Source organism: Ictidomys tridecemlineatus, chromosome 4, assembly GCF_052094955.1.
Source record: "Ictidomys tridecemlineatus isolate mIctTri1 chromosome 4, mIctTri1.hap1, whole genome shotgun sequence".
Classification (NCBI taxonomy): Eukaryota; Metazoa; Chordata; class Mammalia; order Rodentia; family Sciuridae; genus Ictidomys; species Ictidomys tridecemlineatus.
In genome coordinates this window covers 64,850,846-64,873,406 of record NC_135480.1, presented here as the reverse complement: position 1 = coordinate 64,873,406, position 22,561 = coordinate 64,850,846, and the positions used below count along the sequence as shown (strand labels likewise).

The 22,561-nt window shown below is 34.3% G+C and overlaps 1 protein-coding gene across 7 annotated transcripts in view; it reads right to left on the bottom strand.

Annotated features, from left to right (window-relative positions):
* The window catches only part of Acer3 (alkaline ceramidase 3), a 170,622-nt gene that overhangs the window by 27,091 nt on the left and 120,970 nt on the right, over positions 1 to 22,561 (bottom strand). For 6 of the 7 annotated variants that reach the window (XM_078046706.1, XM_078046704.1, XM_078046711.1 and 3 more), the window contains 2 exons: positions 19,581 to 19,616; positions 4,457 to 4,515 (listed from right to left, as the gene is read on the bottom strand). In XM_078046706.1, coding sequence (XP_077902832.1) covers positions 4,457 to 4,515; positions 19,581 to 19,616 — 95 coding nt within the window. The remainder of the gene's footprint in view (positions 1 to 4,456; positions 4,516 to 19,580; positions 19,617 to 22,561) is intronic. The other variant, XM_078046705.1, reaches the window with a different exon arrangement.

The following is a 22,561-nucleotide window of genomic DNA, read 5'->3' as shown; positions in this document are numbered from 1 at the left end:
TTTATTATGGCAGCCTGAGGAAACACAAGCATAGAAAGAATAGGTACATAAAAGAGATGCAGGATTTCTGCACTTCAATGGAAACATTAGACTCTGACAAAGTGTGTACATATAATACTGCGAGCAACCACTAAAAAGCAATACAAAAAGAAATACAAATACTCTACATACACTAAAATGAAAATCCAAAGTTAAGTAAATCGCAGGAAGGTTAGAAAAAGAAAACAGGGAAATATATATAAAAAAAGAACAAAAGATAGATAAATGGCAGACCTAAGACCCAACATAATAATAATTACATAAGTATACATGATCTAAACACACCAATTAAAAGAGTCTGAAAGAGTAGATTAAAGAACATGACCCAGCACTGGGGCTGTGGCTCAGTGGTGGAGCGCTAACACATGCGAGGCACTGGGTTTGATCCTCAGCACCACATAAAAATAAATAAGTAAAATAAAATTATTATAAATAAATAAAAAGAAAAAGAACTGGGGATGTAGCTCAGTGGTAAAGAACCCTTATGTTCAACCCCTGTCCAAAAAGACAAAAATGAAAAGTCTTTGCATACCTGACATGTTGGATTATGCCAGATAGCTTATGCTAATAATATGATTTACAATGAACACTTGTTTTTGTTTGCTTGGGATCCTCAGCCATGCTATATCAGTTTGATCTCTAGGTAATACACCATGACTATGGGTATAACAACTATACTGAATTTTGTAAGTTCTAGTGAATCACTGAATCTGAGGGTGGTTGGGGGAAACCTGATACATTAACCAACAGATATCTAATCAACATTTATAGAAAATTTCACTCAACAACAAAATACACATCCTTTTTCAGTTGGTATAAATATTTTTGGCATAGCCTGAAAAATTTAAAAGAAATGAAAACATACAGAATACTTCCTTGACTACTATGGAATAAAATTAGAAGACAAGAAGAATGATAACAAGAAAATCTCCAAACACTTGAATGCTAAATATTACACTTCTAAATAATCCATGGATCAAGAACAAGTCTCAAGGAAATAAAAAAAACATATTGAGCTGAATGAAAACGAAAATACAACACAGGAAATGTGAGACTCAGCTCAAGCAGTGGCAAGAGAGGAATTTATAGCATACTGAAACTCATTAGGAAAGGGGAAGTCTGAAATCAATGACTTAAATTTCTACCCTAAAAACTTTAAAAAAGAAGAGCTAAACAAACCCACAAAAAGCAAAGGTAAATTAAATAAAGAGTGGAAATCAATGAAACTGAAAAAATGGGGGGAAAATCAATCAAACAAAAAATATATATATATTTTAAAGGAGCAATACAATTTGAGACACTTCTAGAAAGACTGACCATGAGAGAGAAAACACACATATCACTAAAATGAGGGATGAAACAGAGTATTACTACAAACCCTGCAGACATTAAAAGGAAGATAAGAGACTATTATAACCAACTCTATACACATACATGTTGACATCTTAGAGGAAGGGGACCAATGCTTCAAAAACACAAACTACCATAATTCACCCAATATGAAACTGATCATTTTGGATAGCCCATAACTATGAAGGAAGGTGAATTTGTAATTTTTTAATGCCCCAAAATATAAATCTCCAGGCCCAGATGGTTTCAGTGGGGAATTATATCAAACATTTAAAGAAGAATTAACACTAATTCTACACAAATTTTTCCAGAAAATATAAGGGAACAACATTTCTCAATTCATTTAATGAAATTAGTAATACTGATACCAAAAATGGATGACAGTACAAACAAACATGAACCAATGTCATTCATGATCTATACACCAAGATCCTTAATAGAATATTAACAAATAAAATTCAGCAATATATAAGAAAAATTATACACCATGACTAAGTGCAGTTTGTCACAGAATGTAAGGCTGGTTCAGTATTTGAAAAATCAATCAATGTAATCCATTGTATTAACAGAATATAGAATAGGGCTTGGGTTGTGTTTCAGTGGTAGAGCACTTGCCCAGAATGAATAAGGTCAACTCCTAAGCACCACAGTACACAAACAAACAAAAAAACCCAAAATGAAACAAAAATAAATACCATTTATAATTGCTTTGAAAAATGAGAATTCTATACAATGTTGATAAAAGAAGATCTAAATAAATCAAGAGACAATCTCTGTTCATGGACTCAAAGACGCAACAACTCTGCAAATTGACATGCATGTTTAATATAACTCTTAAAAAAATCCCAGTAAGATTTTACATATAAACAATATTATTCTAAACTTTGTAAAGAAAGGTAAAGGAATTTGAATAGCTAAGCCAATGTATAAGCCAGTATATATATATATAAATATATAAATAACAGGGTCTTGCTAAGTTTCTGAGATTGTCCTTGAACTTGCAATCCTTCTGCCGTGGCCTCCCAAATCACTTGCATAACAGAAAAGTGCCACCCTGCCCAGGCACCCAAATACTTTTTGACAAAGATGTAAAAGCAATTCAATGGAGAAAAGACAGTTTTTTCAATCAATGTTCTTGGACCAGTTGGAATCCGTAGGTAAAAAAATAGAGATTCAACTTAAGTCTCAGACCTTATACAATATTAACTCAAAATGAATTATGAACTTAAATGTGAAATGAAAAACTATTCAGTCTTTTATAAAAACGTACGAGAAAATCTTTGAAATCTACAGATAGGAAAAGAGTTCTTAGAATTGTCACCAAAGCATGACTGGCAAAAGGGAAATTGAAAATTTGAACTCATTAAAATAAAAAAAAGTTTGCTCATTAAAAAACCCTGTAAATAAGGTAAAAATTCAAGGTACAGATTGAGAGGAAATAATTGCAAACCACATATTTGACAAATAACTGGAATTTCAAAACTCAATGGTAAACCCAACTACTATGTATAACCATGAAGCTCTAACAAAAAAAGAATATGTTTACAAAACAAAAAACCCCCACTCAACTGTAATTAGCAAGAGAAACTATCTTTGTTAATCCTTATTGTAAATAAGCATGCAATGGGAAAAGACTTGAATATACTGATGGCAAATAAGCATATGAAGGTATATTTAACATCATTAACTATTAGGCAAATGCAAATTAAAAACATAAGATATTGGTATTAGAATAAATAAAAGTAAAAAAATGGCACTAACACTAAATGCTGGTGAAGATGCAGAGAAACTGCATCACTTATACATTGTTGTTGGTAATGAAAAATTGGTACAGACACTCTGAAAAACAGTTCAACAGCTTTGAGAAAAACTAAACATACAATCACCAAATGTAATTCCTAGCAATTCTTCTCTGGGCCTTTATTTCAGAAGAAAGAAACACTTTTGTTCACATGAAAACCTATATACAGATGTTCATAACAGCTTTATTTATGACAGCCTAAAACTAGAAACAATCTAGACATTATTCAACAGATGAATGGTTAAACTGTGGTACTCCTCTATTGTGAAATTACAGCAATGAAAATGAACGAACTACTTATATACTCAACAACTTGGATTAATCTCCATAGAATTATGCTGAGTTCAAAAAACAATCTCAAAAGGCTATATACTATATGATTACATTTATATAACATTCCCGAAATTACAAAGATGGACAGATTAATGATTACCAAGGGTGAAGTACAGGAATAGGGTGGGGTGTGTGACAGAAGTAAGTGTGATTATAAAAGGGCGACAAAGGAATTCTTGTGATGATGGAAACGTTTTGTATCTTGACTGAATTAATGGCAAATCCTGGTTGTGATGTCATACTATAGTACTGCAAGATGTTACCACTGGAGGAAATTCATGAAGTGATAGAGTATCTCTCTTTATTATGTCTGCAATGTATGTATTCCTACAATTATCTCATGAAACGTTTATTTAAAAAAGAAAACAAAACAAAAAGAGAACAAATCCACAAATCATATTACTTACTTATTTACTGAGTATATGTTATATGGCCAGGACTTACTTAAGGTACTCTTATGAATATTGTTTTTTATTAAAATTTCATGAACTGAACTCTTATTAAAGATTGTGCCCATTTCCCAAACTATCTTTCATGGAATGCTGTTTCTTTGTGACATTAACATCCTTCTTTGAGAGGTGTTGTATAAAAGGAGCTCCCTAATCAAATAAGTTTGAGAAAGATAAAAACAACATTTTCTTTTTAATGTAGAATTTTTCAAGGTTTTTGATATCCTAGTGAGCAATATACAATTTCAAAAGATGCCATCATTTATAGCTTTCCTCGGATTTAATTTTGGAACTCTTGTTTTCACATGATGCCCATTAACAATTTCCTGAAGAACTAGTATTTCTTATACAATAATAATGCTGCGTTACAGTTTTCTATCAATATCTCTGCTGGAGTTAGGTTTTGTGATTTATTTCAATGTAGGCTATAGATTTACTGTCATAAGCCTGAATATATTTATGGTTGATGATCCAAACTACTTACCATGTAACAATATAAATAGATCGAAGTACTAATGTAAAGACCAACATTCCATACATGACCTGGACAGAAAAGAAAAATGAAATCAGTATCATCATTATTCTTTGGCAAAGAAAGTATATTTTGCCCTCCAAAATAGCTCTTCCAATTAAATGTGAATATCTATTATCTTTCATTATATTTTTTCAAGGGTAAAATATTTTATTCACCTTTGACTTTCCAATGCCTGGCATTTTTTTTTTTTATTTATAAGTGGTGCTGAGAATTGAACCCAGTGCCTCACACAGCCAGGCAAGTGCTCTACTACTGAGCCACAACCTCAGCACATCCCCACCCCCCCATTACATTTTTAAAGACGTGCAAGTAGGTAATTAAGTCATGCTAATCTCCAAGGAAAAACTAAGAACATGATTATAAATAACCAATACTGGAAGTCCTATGCCAATTTTAATTTTCTTTCTCATTTAATTTTTTTTTTGTATTGGGGATTGAATCCAGGGTGCTTAACCACTTAGCCATATCTCCAGCTCTATTTATGTATGTTATGTATGTATGTATTAATGTATTGATTTATTGTACCAGGGATTGAACTCAGGGGCTTGAGCGCTGAGTCACATCTCCAGCCCTAATTCTGTATTTTATGTAGGGAAAGGGTCTCACTGAGTGGCTTTGTGCCTCACTTTTGCTGAGGCTGGCTTTGAACTCACCATCCTCCTGCCTCAGCCTCTAGAGCTGCTGGGATTATAGGTATGCACCACTGTACCCAGACTTATTTTTTATTTTGAGACGGAGTCTCACTAAATTGCTGAGGCTGCTCTCTAATTTGTGATCTTTCCTACCTTATTCCCCAGAGTCACTGGGATTACAGGCATACACCGTTACACATGTGCCACCATGCTTTGTGCCAAGGTAAATTCTAAATGGTTATATGAAATTTTAAATATCTGCCAAAACTTGAAGAAATGGTACATTTTTAACCCACATCTCCTAGCTTCTTTTTTCCCTTTTTAGCTTCACTTTCAGCAAATCATTGTAAACCTCAACTCTTAAACTCTTCTCCAGAACGTCTCTACATTTATATGCATCCTCCCCTCTACATTCTTTCTCCTATCTTTAGTCTCTAAAGAAAGTGGTGGCTATTCCTTCTCGACCACAGTTATCTGTCCTATAGGCTCACAACAACATATCTGGAGATAATATGTCTTAAAATCAGGAAGTGTGATGTCTCCAGTTTTGTTCTTCTTCCTCAAGACTGATTAGTCTGTTTGTGGTCTTCTGTGGTTCCACATGAATGTTAAAATTCTGTTTCTATTTCTGTTAAAAAAATGCCTTTGGAATTTTTATTGGGATTGCATTGAATCTACAGATCACTTTGGAAAGTATTAATATTTTAATAATACTAAGTCTCCTAATCCATGAGTACAGATGTCTTCCATTGTGTCTTGTTTAATTTCTTTTATCAATGTTTGGTGGGTTTCAATATACACTTTTACCTCATTAGTTGAGTTTATTACTAGATATTTTATTCTTTTTGGTGTTGTTATATATTGAATTATTTTAATGTTTTTTAGATAGTTCATTATTAATAATATAGAAATGTAACTGATTTTTTTATATGTTGGTTTTGTATCCTGTAACTTCACTGAATTAATTTATTAGTTCTAAGTTATTTTCTCAACTCTTCAGGGTTTTTTTTTTAAAGTATATATATTTTTAGTTGTGGGTGGACACAATATCTTTATTTTTTATTTATTCATATGTGGTGCTGAGGATTGAACCCAGCACCTCACACGAACTAGGCATGTGCTCTACCACTGAGCCACAACCCCAGTCCCTCCTTGGGGTTTTTATAAATTAATCATATCTGTAAATAGGAACAATTTTACTTCTTCCTTTTGAATTTCAGTGACCTTTATTTATTTTTATTCCCTAATTGCTCTAGCTATGACTTCTATGTCGAATAGAAGTGTTCATTGGGCATTGTGAATTGTTCCCAATTTTAGAGGAAAAGCTGTTTTTATCTTTGATTATGATTTCAGCTGAGGGCTCCTAACCCCTTGCTTAGCTGCCCTTGAACTTGTGATCCTCTTGCCTCAGTCACTGGGATTGCAGGCATGCACCATTGTACCTAGCTAGCTGAGGGCTTTTCAGGCATGACCTGTATTACATTGAAGTAATCTCCTTTAATTCTTTGTTGAGTTCTTTTACTCTTTAAAGGGTGTTGAATTTTGTCAAACATTTGTTCTATATTTATTGAGAAAACATGATTTTATCCTTTATTTTGTTAGTCTAATGTATCATATTAAAATGTTTTTCATATATTCAACTATCCTTGCATCTCAGGGATAAATCCCATTTGGTCATGGTGTATGATCATTTTAATGTGCTGTTGAATTTGTTTTGTAATTGCTCTGAAGAGGATTTTGCAGCTATGCTCATCAGGGATAGTGCCCTATAGTTTTCTTTCCTCATAAAAATCTTGGTCTGCTTTGGTATCAGAGTAATTCTGGTCTCATTAATTATATTGTATTTGTTCTCCTCTTCAATTTTTTGTAAGAGTTTGAGGAAATTTAACAAATTCTTTAAGTGAATTTGTTAGAATTTGATAATGAAGCCATCTAATCCTGGACTTTTCTTTGTTGAGAAGTTTTTGATAACTGATTTTATATCATTATTAGTTTGAGGTCTGTTCAGATCTTCTATGTTTTCATGATTTGGTCTTGTCAGACTGCATGTTTTTAGAAATTTATCCATTTATTCCAGATTGTCCAATTTGTTAGCATATATTTTGTTTATAGCACTCTCTTACTAAAATCCTTTTCATTCTTATGGCTTCAGTTAAAATATCTATTTCATATCTTTATTTTATTAAGGGTTAGCCAATTTTACTAGTGTATGTGAAGCCCTTTGTTTAATTCCTATTAATACACACACACACATGCACACACAGACACAAGTTGACGCTTTCAATACAGTAACTCTTCATTTTGTTGTCTTCTTTCTCGGTTCTTCTACCATTTCATTTACTTCTGCTCTAGTCTTTGTTATTTCTTTCCCTCATCCAAATTGGGGCTTATTTTGTTCTTCATTTTCAAATTCTTTGAGGTGTGAAGTTGTTTACTTGACATCTTCTTTCATAACATAGGCATTTATCACTGCAAATTTCCTTCTTAGTACTGCTTTTGCTGTATCCCTGAAATTTCAATATGTTGTGTTTTCCTTCCTCTCAAGGTATTTTTCAATTTCCTTTGACTCCCTCTTTGACCCAATGGCTGCTCAAGAGTATGTGGTTTAATTTTCACATATTTGTGAAATTTTCAATTTCCTTTTTGCTGTTGATTTCTAGTTTCCTTCTATTATGTTTGGAAAGGTTACTTGTATGATTTCAGTGTTCTTAAATTTGTTAAGCCTTGTTTTAATACTAACATTAAGATCTATCCTGGAGAAAGATAAGGGGACACTTGTCAAGAAGTGTATTCTGCTGCTGTTGAATGAAATGTTTTGTGTATGTTTGCTGGTCCATTTGGTCTACAGTGTTGTTCAAGTTTTTAGTTGGATATTCTATTCTACAACTGAAACTGGGGTATTAAAATCTCCTACTATTATTGTACTGTTGTCTAACTCCCCTTTCAGTTCTGTCAATATTTGCTTTACCTGTTTAGGTGCTCTGATGTTGGGTGCACATTTAGTTTATTTCCTGGTGAATGAACTCTTTTATTATTACACAATGTTGTTCTTTGTTTCTTGCAACAGTTTCTTCAAGTTTATTTTGTCTGATTCAAGAATACAGAATACTCACAAGACTTTTTTTTTTTTTTTTGGTGGTATGGATTGAACTCAGTGGTGCTCTGCCAACAGAGCTACATTTCTAGTCCTTTTATTTTATTTTTTCATTTCAAGATAGGGTCTTACCGAGTTGCCAGGGCTGACCTTGAAGTGGTGATCTTCCTGCAATCTCCCAATTTAGTTGGGATTACAAGGGGGTTTTCTTTTTTCAATTTACTCAGCTACTGTGTGTGTCTTCTGATTGGGAATTTAGGCCTTCTATATTTAAAGATATTATTGATAGGGAAGGCTTTATTATTGCCATTTTGTTAATTGCTTTATATGTTAGTTTTGTACTTCTTTTTTTCTGTCTTTTCTTCTCTTGCTATTTTCCTCCACCCCTGCTTTTTCCCTTTCCAGTACTGGGAATTGAACCTGAGGGTATCACTGAGCTACATCCCCAGCCCTTTTCATTTTCTATTTTGAAATAGAGTGTTGTAAAGTTGCTGAAGGCCTCACTAAGTTGCTGAGGCTGGTCTTGAATTTGTGATACTCCTGCCTTAGCCTCCTGCATTGCTGGGATTATAGGCCTGTGCCATTGTATCCTGCTATTTTTTTTTTTTGAAGGAGAGTTTTGCTATATACAGTATTTTTCATTCAGCATTCTTCTTCTTCTTCTTCTTTTTTTTTTTTTTTTTTTTTGGTACCGGAGATTGAACTCAGGGGCACTCAACCACTGAGCCACATCCCCAGACCCATTTTATACTTTATTTAGAGACAGGGTCTCACTGAGTTGCTTAGTGACTTGCTAAATTGCAGAGGCTGGCTTTTAACTCCGGATCCTCCTGTCTCAGCCTCCCCAACCACTGGGATTATAGGCGTGCACCACTGCACCTGGCTCATTCAGCATTTTGAATTTATCATTCTACTTCCTTCTTGCTTGTAAGATTATTTGAAAAGTATGCTGATAGAGGTTTCAGTAAATGTGACAAGTGCTTTTCTTTTGCGACTTTCAAAATTCTCTCCTTTGACCTTGGGCAATCCTGATTATAATGTGTCCAAGCATGGGTTTTTCATCTTATTTGGTATTCTTTAGGCTTCCTAAATCTTGGTGTTTGTTTTCTTCTCTAAGCTTTTGGAAATTTTGAGCCAGTATTTCTTTGAAAAGGCTCTCTGCTTCTTTCTGTCTTTCTCCTCCTTCTATAACTCCCATAATACATGTATTAGTCTGCTTGATGGTATCCATAACTGGCTTAAATTTTATTTATTCTTTCTATTCTTTGGTTTTTCTTTGCTCCTCAGACTGAATTATGTATTGTGACCTGTCTTTGGGTTCCCTGATCTTTTCTTCAGTTTATCTATTTTTTAGTTTGGTTGACTTCTTTAGCGTCAGATTTCTATTTGGTACTTTAAAAAAATTTGCTCTGTCTTTGTTGAAAGTCTCACTTTGTTTCTGCCTTGTTCTCTTGACCTTGGTGAGCAACTTTTATAAGAGTTATTTTGAATTCTCTTGGGTAATTTATCTATCTATTTCATTAGGGTCAGTTTCTGGAGAATTGTCTTGTGTCCTTTTTTGGAACATCTTTGCTTGTTTTTTTTTCATTTTCCTTGACTCTGTTGGTGTTTCAACACTAGACAAAGCAAGTACCTCTCCTAGTCTTCACAGGAAAAGACCCCTCACCAATCGGCCCAGGCAGAGAACCTGGGCACTCTACTAATGCTTTCCCTTCCCAGGAAGAAATAGGCAGCTATGCTTTTCGTCTGTTCACTCCATGTTGAGTTGGGGTAGGAAACAAGCTGTGGTGTTTACCAAACCTAAGCTACCACCTCCACTCTCTGCTGAGTAGCCAGACAGCTGAACTTGTGAGCAACAGGACTGAAGAGAGAGAAAGATGCTACCTCTCTGGGTAATCCTGGGGAAGTTGGGAGCACCAGATAAAAGGATAATTCTTTCCCTCCTTAGCAAAAAGCTAAGAGTTGGGGATTTTTTTTTTTTTTTGGTTTGCTTGCTCTGTGCTCAAAGGATCAATGGCATCTACCAGTCTAAAGTGCTGCCTCTTTTCTTTCTTGGGTGGCTACATTGTGATGAACTGGTCAGAGCTCCAAGATTTGCAAGACAGATTTCTGTCCTCTAAGGAGCTGAAAAGTCTAGGTATTGAATATGTGAACCAATTCCTTCCTCTCCAGGGTGAAGGTGGGATCCAAGGGTTTTCTTCCTGACTGGATGGTGCTATACCAGAGGCAAAATCTCCAGATAGAGGGTGTCCTGAATCTCCAAAGCAGTTTTATAAATCTGGTTTTGCACTCTCCCAAAGTGCAGGAGTCTTTTAATTCAATTAGTTTCTTATTTTGCACAAAGTGACTCTGTAAATTATTGCTGAATTGGTATGTGTGTGGACTAAAGATGCTTTCTACTCCAGCATCTTGGTGATGCCACTCCTTTATTTGTTATCTTTTCTAGTTTTTAAAAATATATTCTTAACCTTTCTCTTTTCCCTGATACATACTCCTCCTGCCCACTCCTCCTGGGTACTGGGAATTAAACCCAGGAGTGTTCTACCACTAATTTACATCTCCAGTTCTTTTTATTTTTTACTTTTGGGTCAGGGTCTCACTAATTTGCCCATGTTGGCCTTGAACTTGCCTCTGCCTACTAAATTGCTGGATTACAGGTATGCACCACTATGCCCGGTTTCCTGATATACACATTTTAAAGCTAACCATTTCCCTTCAAGTACTAACTCTGCTGTATCTTATGAGTTTTAACATGTACTTATTTCAATTATAATTCAATTTAGAGTGTTAGAGAAACAAAAAGAAAAAAAAAGAATAAAAAGGAGTGAAAAAAGGTTAAGAAACTTATGGATACAATCAAGCAACTAATACATGCATTATGGGAGTCACAAAAGGGGAAGAGAGAGAGAAAAGGACCAGAAAACTTTTTCTAACTTCTATGATTTCTTTGGTCCATGACCTCTTGAACTTTAATATCTATATTTTAATAAAAGTGAAATATAATTAGAAATTATGTTCTGATTCCAACTGAAATTTGTTAATATTTGATTTATTACCCGATATATGGTTGCTTTTTGTTAATGTTTTCTGAATATAGGGAAAAAAGGCATTTTTGTAATCACTGGATACAATATTTCACATTTGCCCTTTTAATCAAGCTTTAAAAATTATATTAGCTAGGTGTGGTGGTGCATGCCTGTAATCCCAGTGACTAGGGAGGCTAAGATAGGAGAATCATGAGTTCAAAGCCACCCTCCGCAACAGCAAGGTGCTAAGAACTCAGTGAGACCCAGTCTCTAAATAAAATACATAATAGGGCTAGGGATGTGGCTCAGTGGTTGAGTGCCCCTGAGTTCAATCCCTGGTACCCCCCACCAAAAAATTATGTTGTTCAAATATTCTATATCATCTGTCAAATTCTTAGAACAATATATTAAAGTCACCTAGTATTATGAATTTGTCCTTTTTACCCTTCTAGTTCTATCAAGTTTTACTTTATATACTATAGGTATATATAAATTTAAAATTATGGTTTTCTGATGATTTGGATCTTTTACTATGAAGTAATCACTATCACTAGAAATCTTTCTATTTTGAGACAGAGTTTCACTAAGTTGCTTAGGGCCTCACTAAGTTGCTGAGGTTGGCTTTGAACTTGTGGTCCTCCTGCCTCAGCCCCCCAAGCCATTGGGATTACAGGCATGCAACGCTTTTCCAGTCCAGAGATGTTGCTTAAAGTGTATTTCATCTTATGTAAAAATAATGATACCATATTATTTTTGCTTAGTATTTGCATAGTTTTTCTTTCAACTTTCCTGCATCTTTTTCCCACCTAAGAGATGGCTGGCCTCAAACTCCTGGGCTCCAATGATCCTCTTGTGTTAGCCTCTAGCATAATTTGTGCACACTTTTTTTTTTTTTTACATTTCTAGGAAGGAACCCAGGGTCTCATGCATGCCAGACAAGCATTCTATTGAGCTATATCCTCATATCCTCAATTCCGTATTCTTCTTAAGTTGGTATTTCTTATAACAAATTAGATTCTGAAGTAAACTACTTTAGGGGCAACATACTATCATAGGACTATAAGCTTTGGAATAAAAAAAGAGTTGGGTTCATTTTCTAGCCTTGACACTAACTGAGAAGCAGTGGGACAATTAAGAGTTAACCTTTCTGATTCTCAGTATTTAACTTATAAAATGAAGATATTTTAGTAAGATAATAGTTAAGTCAGCCTATATAAGCTATATGGATAGATATATAATATCTAGCACATAACAGATAAAAAATACTACCTTTCCTTCTATTCCAAATGGGGTTTACACCACGGTTTCTTTATATTCTTAATTTGTAATAAAATGCCATAAATGAAACCGTAAAATTTAAACAAAGCTACTTAAGTTACTGTTTTTCATATTGTTCTTTCTTTCAAACTCTGAGGGTCAAATGAGAAGCCACTGAATTAATACACTGATGTGTCATGTCTAGATACAATCTTTAGGAGACATCTACTTTGGTGGGGAGATTTTAAGTGACAGGACTCCTTGAGACATAAGATGACATCTCATCTGAGATATTCAACTACTGATTTGTTAGTTTGTTGTTTAAACAGTGTTCACAGACTTCTTAAGCATTCTTTTTATCTACTCTTATGTATGCTTCCCTCCACCCCCACCCCCTTTTTTTTTTGCTTAAAATATACTGGTGATTCTATTGAATGTGACAGCAATGTGATTTGAGTATTATCCTTGGCAAGGCCATCCAACTAAATAAATGGCATTTGGCTTCCATTTGGAGATGTTTGGGTCATGTTGGACTTAATACAGTAAAGTAGAACTGTTATCAGTATTTTCTCCATCCAGGACGCTAATCTCGTTTAACAAGACAAATAATTCTGGTTGTAGCAGATACTGCTTTACAGCATTGAGACTGAGCCCAGGGAGTGGGGGTGGTGCTCTACTACTGAGCTACATCCCCCAGCTCTTTTTATTTTTTATTTTGAGACAGTATCTAACTAAGTTACCCAGGCAGGCCTTGAACTTGTGATCTTCCTGCCTCAGCTTCCCAAATCACTGGGATTACAAGTGTGTGCCACCATGTCCAGCCTGCAGCAGATACTTTTGGAGTATTTATTAACCCTTTCCTTCTAATTTTATCTCACTATCTCTCTAGGCCCAACTGAAATACCTCCTTTTAGAAGATTTCCATGATTATCATAGGCAGAAACTTATATATCTTACATCTTTTTATTTTTGGTCCTGAAAATTGAACCTAGGAGTGCTTAACCACTGAGCAACATCCCTATCCCTTTTTATATTTTATTTAGAGACAGGGTCTTGCTAAGTTGCTTAGGGCCTTGCTAAGTTGCTAAAGCTGGCTTTGAACTCTTTGAACTTGTGATCCTCCTACCTCAGTCTCCAAGCCCCTGAGATAATAGGCATGTGCCACTGTGCCTGGATTAATATGTGCTTTCATTATCACACTGTATTAGTTTATTGACTTGTATTTTGCATTATCTTACATTTTTATGCTTGTAAAATAAAATTTCTCCTTGTTTTGGACATTTTTACAGATGAGGAAATTAAAGAACAGAAACAGAATAAATCTGTTCATGGGTAATTGAATGTCAAGAAATCAAAATTTTAAATTCTAACGGTAGGGCTCCCTTATATTAAATAATACTCTCCTTTTCCATTATTTTTAGACTTTGAAAATATCTGCATTGAAATAGATATTTATTAAAATGAAATATTATAGTAGTTGAAATTACAAAACAGAAGGCAAATAATAAAATATCAAATATTTTAATGGGCAAAAATGCTGATTAAAAATATTTTAGGTGGTAAATTGGGTTGTGGCTCAGCGATAAAGCACTTGCCTCCCATGTGTGAGGCACTGGGTTTGATCCTCAGCACCACATAAAAGTAAATAAACAAAATAAAGACACTACATCCATGTACAACTAAAAAATATGTAAAAAAATATTTAAGGTATTATCAAGACAATCTATGCAAGAGTTTAGCTTTTTATGTTTAATATGAACTGTCAGCACCCAAACCACGCTAGAGAAATGAGTCTTTATGTTGGCCAAAGAATGTCTATTAGAATAACCAATTTTACCATGTTGTTATATCTGGCTTTGAAAAGGATTTCATTATACTTATAGCAGTAATTCTATCATATTACTTCTTTCTTTCTATATATACATACATATATTTATTTATTTATTTTATTTGTAGATGGACACAATACTTTTGTTTAATTTATTTATTTTTATGCGGTGCTGAGAATCAAACCCAGTGCCTCACACATGCCAGGCAAGTAAGCACTCTACCACTGAGACACAACCTAGCCCCACCTTCCTTTATTTTTTAGATTACCAATATAAATAAATTTTGAGTGATAGAACAAAGTTCTCTGATATTAACTACTTCAACAGTTTGGTTTCACAAATACTTTTAAACATAAGACTATCCAATAAATAATTTCATGATAAGTAAGTATATCAAAATCTTCTTCCTTGATAAGTACTATAGAAGCATGTATTTTTAACGGCTTCATCACTTTCTTTCCTTTTTTTTTTTTGTTACCTAATTTTCCCAAAATTTTATTTTGAAAAAATTTAAACCTCTAGATAAATCCAAAATATAAATACAATGAGTAGTAAGCCATATGTTATATTATTATCATTACTGTTTTTGAAGTTTTGGGGATTGAATCTATGGATGCTCTATCACTGAGCTACATCCAAGCCATATTTTTCTCCTAGGTTGAGAAAGTTTCTAATTTATTTTTCTATCTGTAGAACCTAGTAAATACTTGGTATGAAGGCAGTGTTTCAGAAAATACTAACTTGTGTACTTTCCTAATTTAATCTGCTTTCATTCCTCTAACTTATCCTTTGTTGGAACTATAATTTATAATATAATTGATCACATCTCTTGATCACATCTCTTCTCAGCCCAATTAACTAACATCAGCTAACATCTATTACTATAAGTAAAGCACAGCGACAAGCACATTACATGCTTTATTTCATTTAATTCTACAACAATCCAATGAGGTAGGTACTATTATTAATGTGATTTGATAGGTAAGAAAATTGAGGCATAGGGTATTAAATAATTTATCTAAGGTCACGTAGCAAGTGGCAAACCCAAGCTTTGGAGTCAAACAATCTAACTCAAAGTCCATGTACTTAAGCATGAATTGCTGCTTACGTTCTCATTTTTCTTTGATTTTGAACATCCTCTCTCAGCCTGGACTCCCTGCAAATTCCTATTTATCTTGTTAGTCACATCTTAAAGCCTTATCCTAGAAATATTAGGCACCTTCTTTGCATTCACTGTTCTTTATATACAATTATCTCACATTTCATCAAACGACCCCTTCAATACTCTTAATCATCTTTTTTTCCTTCACTTTTTAAAATTGGTGCATTATGATCTTTCCCTACCCTGCTTTCATGACATATCCCATTACAAAACAAATATTTAAACAATATCTATTATTTGCTCAGCTCTGTATTAGACTCTGGGGATACAGCTCTTTACTTCCATAGAGCTTGCATTCTAGGTTTGCATGGGGGAGACAAATACATTTGAAACACACACATGTGGACACACACACACAAAAACAAATTAGGAAAACAAAATAGCTTATTGCTATTACGTGGGAGAGTCTAGATATGAATCCAGGTTTCTTTGACTTTAGATCTTAAAGTCTTTGCTGCCTATTTTCAGCTTCTGTCTCAGAACTTGGTACTGTGAAAGTACACAGTGGATGTTTCTTGAATGAATACTAACTGTGCTCTACCACCGAGCTATGACTATAACCCTCCTTATCCTGATTTTAAATCTCTAGGCTCAGGACAAAAATTACAGTGGACATTCACAGACCTACTTTTCATCCTGCTTCCTTTTTTTGTCAGCAAATATTACTGCTATACACAGAGAATAAAATATTTATTTCTGGAAAAAACATGGAGGGGTAGTTACATTAATAGAAGTCTTTCACCCTCAGATTACCTGTTTCACCTTAACATCATCCTACTTCTCCCTCCTACTTGTTCATTTATATATTCTGATTTTTAAAAAATAATAATCTTTATTTTTTGGGCATTTTTACATTCATAACAAAATGCAGCAGGAATATCATGAGTTTTCACATAGCCCCTGTGCACACATACACAGTTTCCCCCACTATGAACATCATACACCACAGTGGTACATTTGTTACAAAGAATCTATTGGACACAGCATCATCACCCAAGTTCATAGTTAACATTAAGATTTACTCCTGGTGTTTACAATACTATAGGTATGGACGATGTATCTACCATTTAATATACAGAATAATTTTACTACCTACACATTTGTAGGCTGAAATCTAAAATTTTCACTGTAAGTTGAATAGTTGCAATGGATATAATTTCTCAAATACTATAAACCCTGACATTTTAAAATACAATTACTATGTATTAAAGTATGCCATTCTAATATTTAAACTTTTAAATTTTAAATAACTTCAGATTTACAGAAAAGTTTCAAGAATGCTACAAAGAACTTCCATCTAGCCTTCACTCGGATTCCTCAAATGTTAACCTCATGCTACATCTCCTCTATCTACTTATCTCTTTATCTATCCCTAAATATTTTGGTTTTTATTTCCTAAAAATCAAGGACTTTCTATTACACAAGCACAGTATAAATATTATTAACTAGGAAAATAACACTGATATAATACAAGGGCTTTATTCAAGTTTTATAATTATGTTAATAACATTCATCGTAGGCAAAGAAGATATAAGACCATGAGGTATATTTAGTTGTCAGTTGTCAGGTCTTAAGTCTTTTTTTTTTTCTATTTTATTGTGCTGGGGATTGAACTCAGGGCTTCACACAGGCTAGACAAGTGCTCCAATATTCCGGAACAATTCCTTAATCTTCTTTTGTCTTAATTTTTTAAGGGAATAGTCAAGTTACTTTGTAGAATGTCCTTTAGTTTGGGTTTGTTTCATTTTTCCTCCTGATTATCTCAGGTTATGTATTGTTGGTGCAAACACCAGACAATTCATATGTCCTTCCCAATGTGTCATATTAGGAGAAACACCATATCTAAACATCATATCTTTAACTGGAGATGTTAACTTTCATCATATATTTATCCACATATTCTAAAAAAAATTTTTATACTTTATTTTATTTATCTTTATGTGGTGCTGAGGATCGAACCCAGGGCCTCGAATGTGGTGGTGAGCACTCTACCGTTGAGCCACAATCACAGCCCCACATATTTTTCTTAATATTGTATATTATGAGTTCATATAAGAACTTCCAATTTCAATCCAATTCCAGATTTCATTTTTGGCCCTTCCTTTTTCCATATTTATTTCTCCAACATTAAGAGCTCAGACTTATTTGTTCAATTGTTTAGCTGTTTATTATAAGGATATTACAAAAAATATAGATGAAGGAATGAGTATGGTGAGGTTTGGAAGAAGGTGCACATAGCTCCCATGTCCTATCTGGTATTTAAGTGTGTACTTTCAGGACCTTCATGTGTTCAACTGTCTGAAAGCTCCTATTTTGCCTCTTCCCCCACTGTGACACTAGGGATCAAAGATAGGGCCCTCCAGTACCTAACTATGTTGCTCTACCAATGAGCAACCTCACCAGTCCAGTCCCTCTGAAATTGATTATTAAAGTCTAGGCCTAGCGTATAAACCACAGTGGACATGGATAGACCTAGTTTTCAACCTGTTTCCTTCTCATCAGCAAATATTATTGCTATACACAGAAGAAAATATTTGTTTTACTGGATATTGCAGCAGGAATAGCTATATAATAAGTTTGTTATTTTTATTGTACAGTGTCAAATAGATCTAAAACATAAAATGGAAAATTGGTGGTCATAGAATTATACAAATTAACCCCAGATTTCCAATTTTTATTTTGCAGTTATAATTTTTCATTCTTATAAAGCCAAATAAAATTTATAAAAATTGAGGATTTTTTCATATAAATAAACTGCATGTTTTTCACTGTGTAAATAAATTTTTCTAATGAAAGGATGATAATGACAGCATTTCAAATTACAATAAATAAGAAGGTGATGATGTCCTTCCCTGTAGCATCTATTTTAATACATATGCTTTCAGTTGGCTGGAGAAAAGCAAGGCCCTAATGGTTATGGAATTTATTTCAACAAACAGATTTTGACTAGATGATTATTATATAGCTTGAGTTAAAAAAGTTACAGGAATGTTATTTTTTTTTATAAGAGCACAAAATATTTTAAAAACCTCAAGGCCTCTGACACTTCTGAAAAGTGTGCTCGCTTGCTAACTTATTCATTTACTTATGTTAGCAAGTTTATTAAAAAAATGGTAATAGGAGTCAGACAAATCTAAGGTACAGTCTTGGCTCTGCCCCTTAATAAGTCCATCACCCAGGAGCAATATATTTTATATCTCTGAGCTCGTTTCCCTTAAAATATGCATAATAATCTCTAATTTGTAGGCTAGCTGGTGAGTTTAGAAATCTGTATAGTAATCAACGTAGTACCAGGAACCTGGTTGTATTCAATCAATAACAGTTCTCTTTATTTAAGGTCTGCAACTTTATTTCATTCTGGTTTCATAACGGGATATGCTTAAATCATCATTTCCTACATCAAAGTTTCCTGTGTTTGCTTCCTTCAATGTAAATGACCTCCTGTCTCAACAAAATGTACTAAAATATATTAAGGTGGAAACAGTCAAAGAATTTGCAGCCTGTCCTTTGACCCGCTCCTCCTAGTGCTGAAGATTGAACTGAGGTCCTTATATAAGCTAGGTAAGCACTCTACCACTTGAATTATATACTCCCAGCCCATGCAGTTTTTCTTTTCTAGATCATAATATAAGACTTTATGTGTGTATGTATGTATGTATGCTCCTTGGTTATTTCTGTCTGTAAGAGTAATCCTGCCCTTGAATTACTGAATATAATAAAGGGCTGGACCTTGGCTTTGGCTGTTACATATGTTCCTATTACCTAAACCTGGTTCCCACAAGCACTTATGTTTGCAACGTCTTGTTTTAAACACTGACTTTTTTTAGGCTCTCACTAAAAGCTATGTCTACATATAATTACTAGAAAAGTGAAACACAAAGCAAGCATATACTATTAAACAATCAAATGTGGGGGCTGGGGTGGTGGCTCTGTGGTAGAGTGCTCGCCTAGCATGCATGAGGCACTGGGTTCGATCCTCGACACCACATAAAAACAAACTAATGTATCCACCTAAAACTAAAGCTACATTAAAAAAAAAAACAATCAAATGTGTGATAATTTAAAATATTTACCTGATGAAATATGGGATCTTTTACATGAAGGTAAACCTGCAAAATATTAGAAAAATACATGTGAATGAAGTGTATTATGGAGGGGGAATAAAAACCTATTCCATCCACTTTGTAGATCCCAAACCTTTCCTGCTAATCTCATTTTGTTTGGACTTGACTCCAATCATGTAAAGCCAATCAGATTAGGTAGCATGGCACACAAAGTGCTAGTGCATACAGATGGCTCTCTACCAGTGCTAACCTTGCCATGGTAAATTAAATATTTCAAATCTATTGTGAACTACTCTGACTTCTTGGCCTTTGTGTCATAATCAAGTAGATAGAAGAATGCATGAAGACTCATGAAGAGGGAGGAAGTTATGCTGATAATTCCTGTACTGCATCTATTCTATAGTAGAAAGAACACTGAAAGATTTAGAGACAGGAGTTAAACTCTGGACACTTATTTGTTACAGGCCATGGGCGAGTCAGTGAATCAAAAGACCCACTTCATCTTATCTGGGTAATGAAGAATAATAGTGGAGAGGAATGACAAGCTAAAATACATGAAAGTATCTAGCACACAGTAGATGTTCAATAAATGAAGACATTTAAAACAAATTTCCTGTTCACTCTTTTGTTATTAATCTGTTTGATCACCTAGATGCATTCCAAGTTATACAATTTCTAGTTTTAGGATCCAGTGTCACACAGATTATTTAAGCCCAATGCCTGATTAATATTTAACATGCATGCATTGCCCCATAGGAGCACATTTTTTAAAATATTTTTTTAAGTTGTTGGTGGACCTTTATTTTATTTATTTATATGTAGTGTTGAGATTCTGACCCAGAGCCTCATACATGCCAGGCAAACACTCTACCACTGAGCCACAACCCCAGCCCCAGGAGCACAATTTTTAAATGATGTGGTACACAAGAATCAAAATTCAAATCACTACCCTTTAATGACTCTCATCACTTACAGACAAGGTTCAAATTTCTCAGCTTGACCTCAGGGTCTCCTACAATTCCTGCCTTTCTGTTTGGCCTCACTGCTATCTTCTTGTCTCCTTCTCATCCTCCGTTCCAAAAAGTACTGTGCTTCTTCAGATGTACTAGTTTCATGCTTTTGTAACTTTAAATATGCTTCTCCTTACTTTGTTCAGAAATGTTTCCCTGCTGGCAAATACTCATCTGTTAATATTCAAAGATACCATCAAAAGCCTACCATCAAGAAAACCCATGACCATATGGATTCTCAGCTGAGTTCTACAAGACCGTTAATGATGAATTAACGCCAATACTCCTCAAATTATTCCATGAAATAGAAAAGGAAGAAACCCTTCCAAACTCATTCTATGAGGCTACTATCACCCTGATACCAAAATCAGACAAAGATACATTAAGGAAAGAAAACTTCAGACCAATATCCCTGATGAACACAGATGCAAAAATTCTCAATAAAATTCTGGCAAATTACATACAAAAACATATTGAAAAGATAGTGCACCACAATCAAGTGGGGTTCATCCTAGGGATGCAAGGATGGTTTAATATATGGAAATCAATAAGTGTAACTCATCATCACATTAACAGACTTAAAGACAAGAATCAGATCATCATCTCAATAGATGCAGAAAAAGCATTTGACAAAATACAGCAGTCCTTCATGTTCAAAACAGTAGAAAAATAGGGATAGTAGGAATATACCTCAACTTTGTAAAAGCTATATATGCTAAGCCCAAGACCAACATCATTCTCAACAGAGAAAAACTGACAGCATTCCCTCTAAGAACTGGAACAAGCCAAGGATGCCACTTCTATTCAATATCATCCTTGAAACTCTGGCCAGAGCAATAGACAGAAGAAAGAAATTCAAGGGTTATGAATAGAAAAGGAAGAACTCAAACTATCACTATTTGCTGATGGCACAATTCTATATTTAGAAGATGCAAAAAAAAATTCCACCAGAAATCTTCTAGAACTAATAAATTAATTCAGCCAAGTAGTAGGACACAAAATCAACACCCATAAATAAATTGCATTCCTATATTCCAATAATGAATCTGCTGAAAAAGAAATTAGGAAAACTATCCCATTCACAGTAGTCTCAAAAAAAAAAAAAAAACAAACTACCTGGGAATCAACCTTTTCACCTAAAGAGGTGAAAGACCTCTACAATGAAAACTACAGAACACTAAAGAAATAGAAGAAGATCTTAGAAGATGGAATGATCTCCCATGCTTCTGGATAGGCAGAATTAATATTGTGAAAATGGCCATAGTGATGCAACCACTATGAAAAGCAGTATGGAGATTCCTCAGGAAACTTGGAATGGAAACACTCAGTTATCCCACTCCATGGTTTATTCTCAAAGGGCTTAAAATCAGCATACTACAGTGACACGTTTATAGCAGCTCAACTCACAATAGCTAAACTATGGAATCAACCTGGGTGCCCTTCAATAGATGAGTGGATAAAGAAAATGTGGTATATACACATAATGAAGTATTACTCAGCCTTAACGAAGAATGAAATTATGGCATTCCCCAGGTAAGTGGAAGAGAATATCATGCTAAGTGAAAATAAGCCAATACTCCCAAAACAAAAGGCTGAATGTTTTCTCTAATATGCGAATGCTAATTCACAATAAAAGGAAAGGGGCAGCTAAGGAAGAATAGAGATACTCTGGACTAGAGAGGGGAGTGAAAGCAGAGGAGGGGGTTTGGGAGTAAGAAGGGCAGTAGAATGAATCAGACATTATTACCTTATGTGCATATATGATTACATGGCTGGTGTGATTCTATATCACGGACTACCAGAAGAATGAGAAATTATACTCCATTTATGTATGATGTGTCAAAATACATTCTACTGTCATGTGTAGCTAATTAGAAAAACACCACCAACAAAAAGATTCAATTCAAAGTATGCCTCCTACCCACCATCACTATGGCATTTGGTTTTTCTCTTTCTCTCTCTGCAAGAAAAGAATTTCTT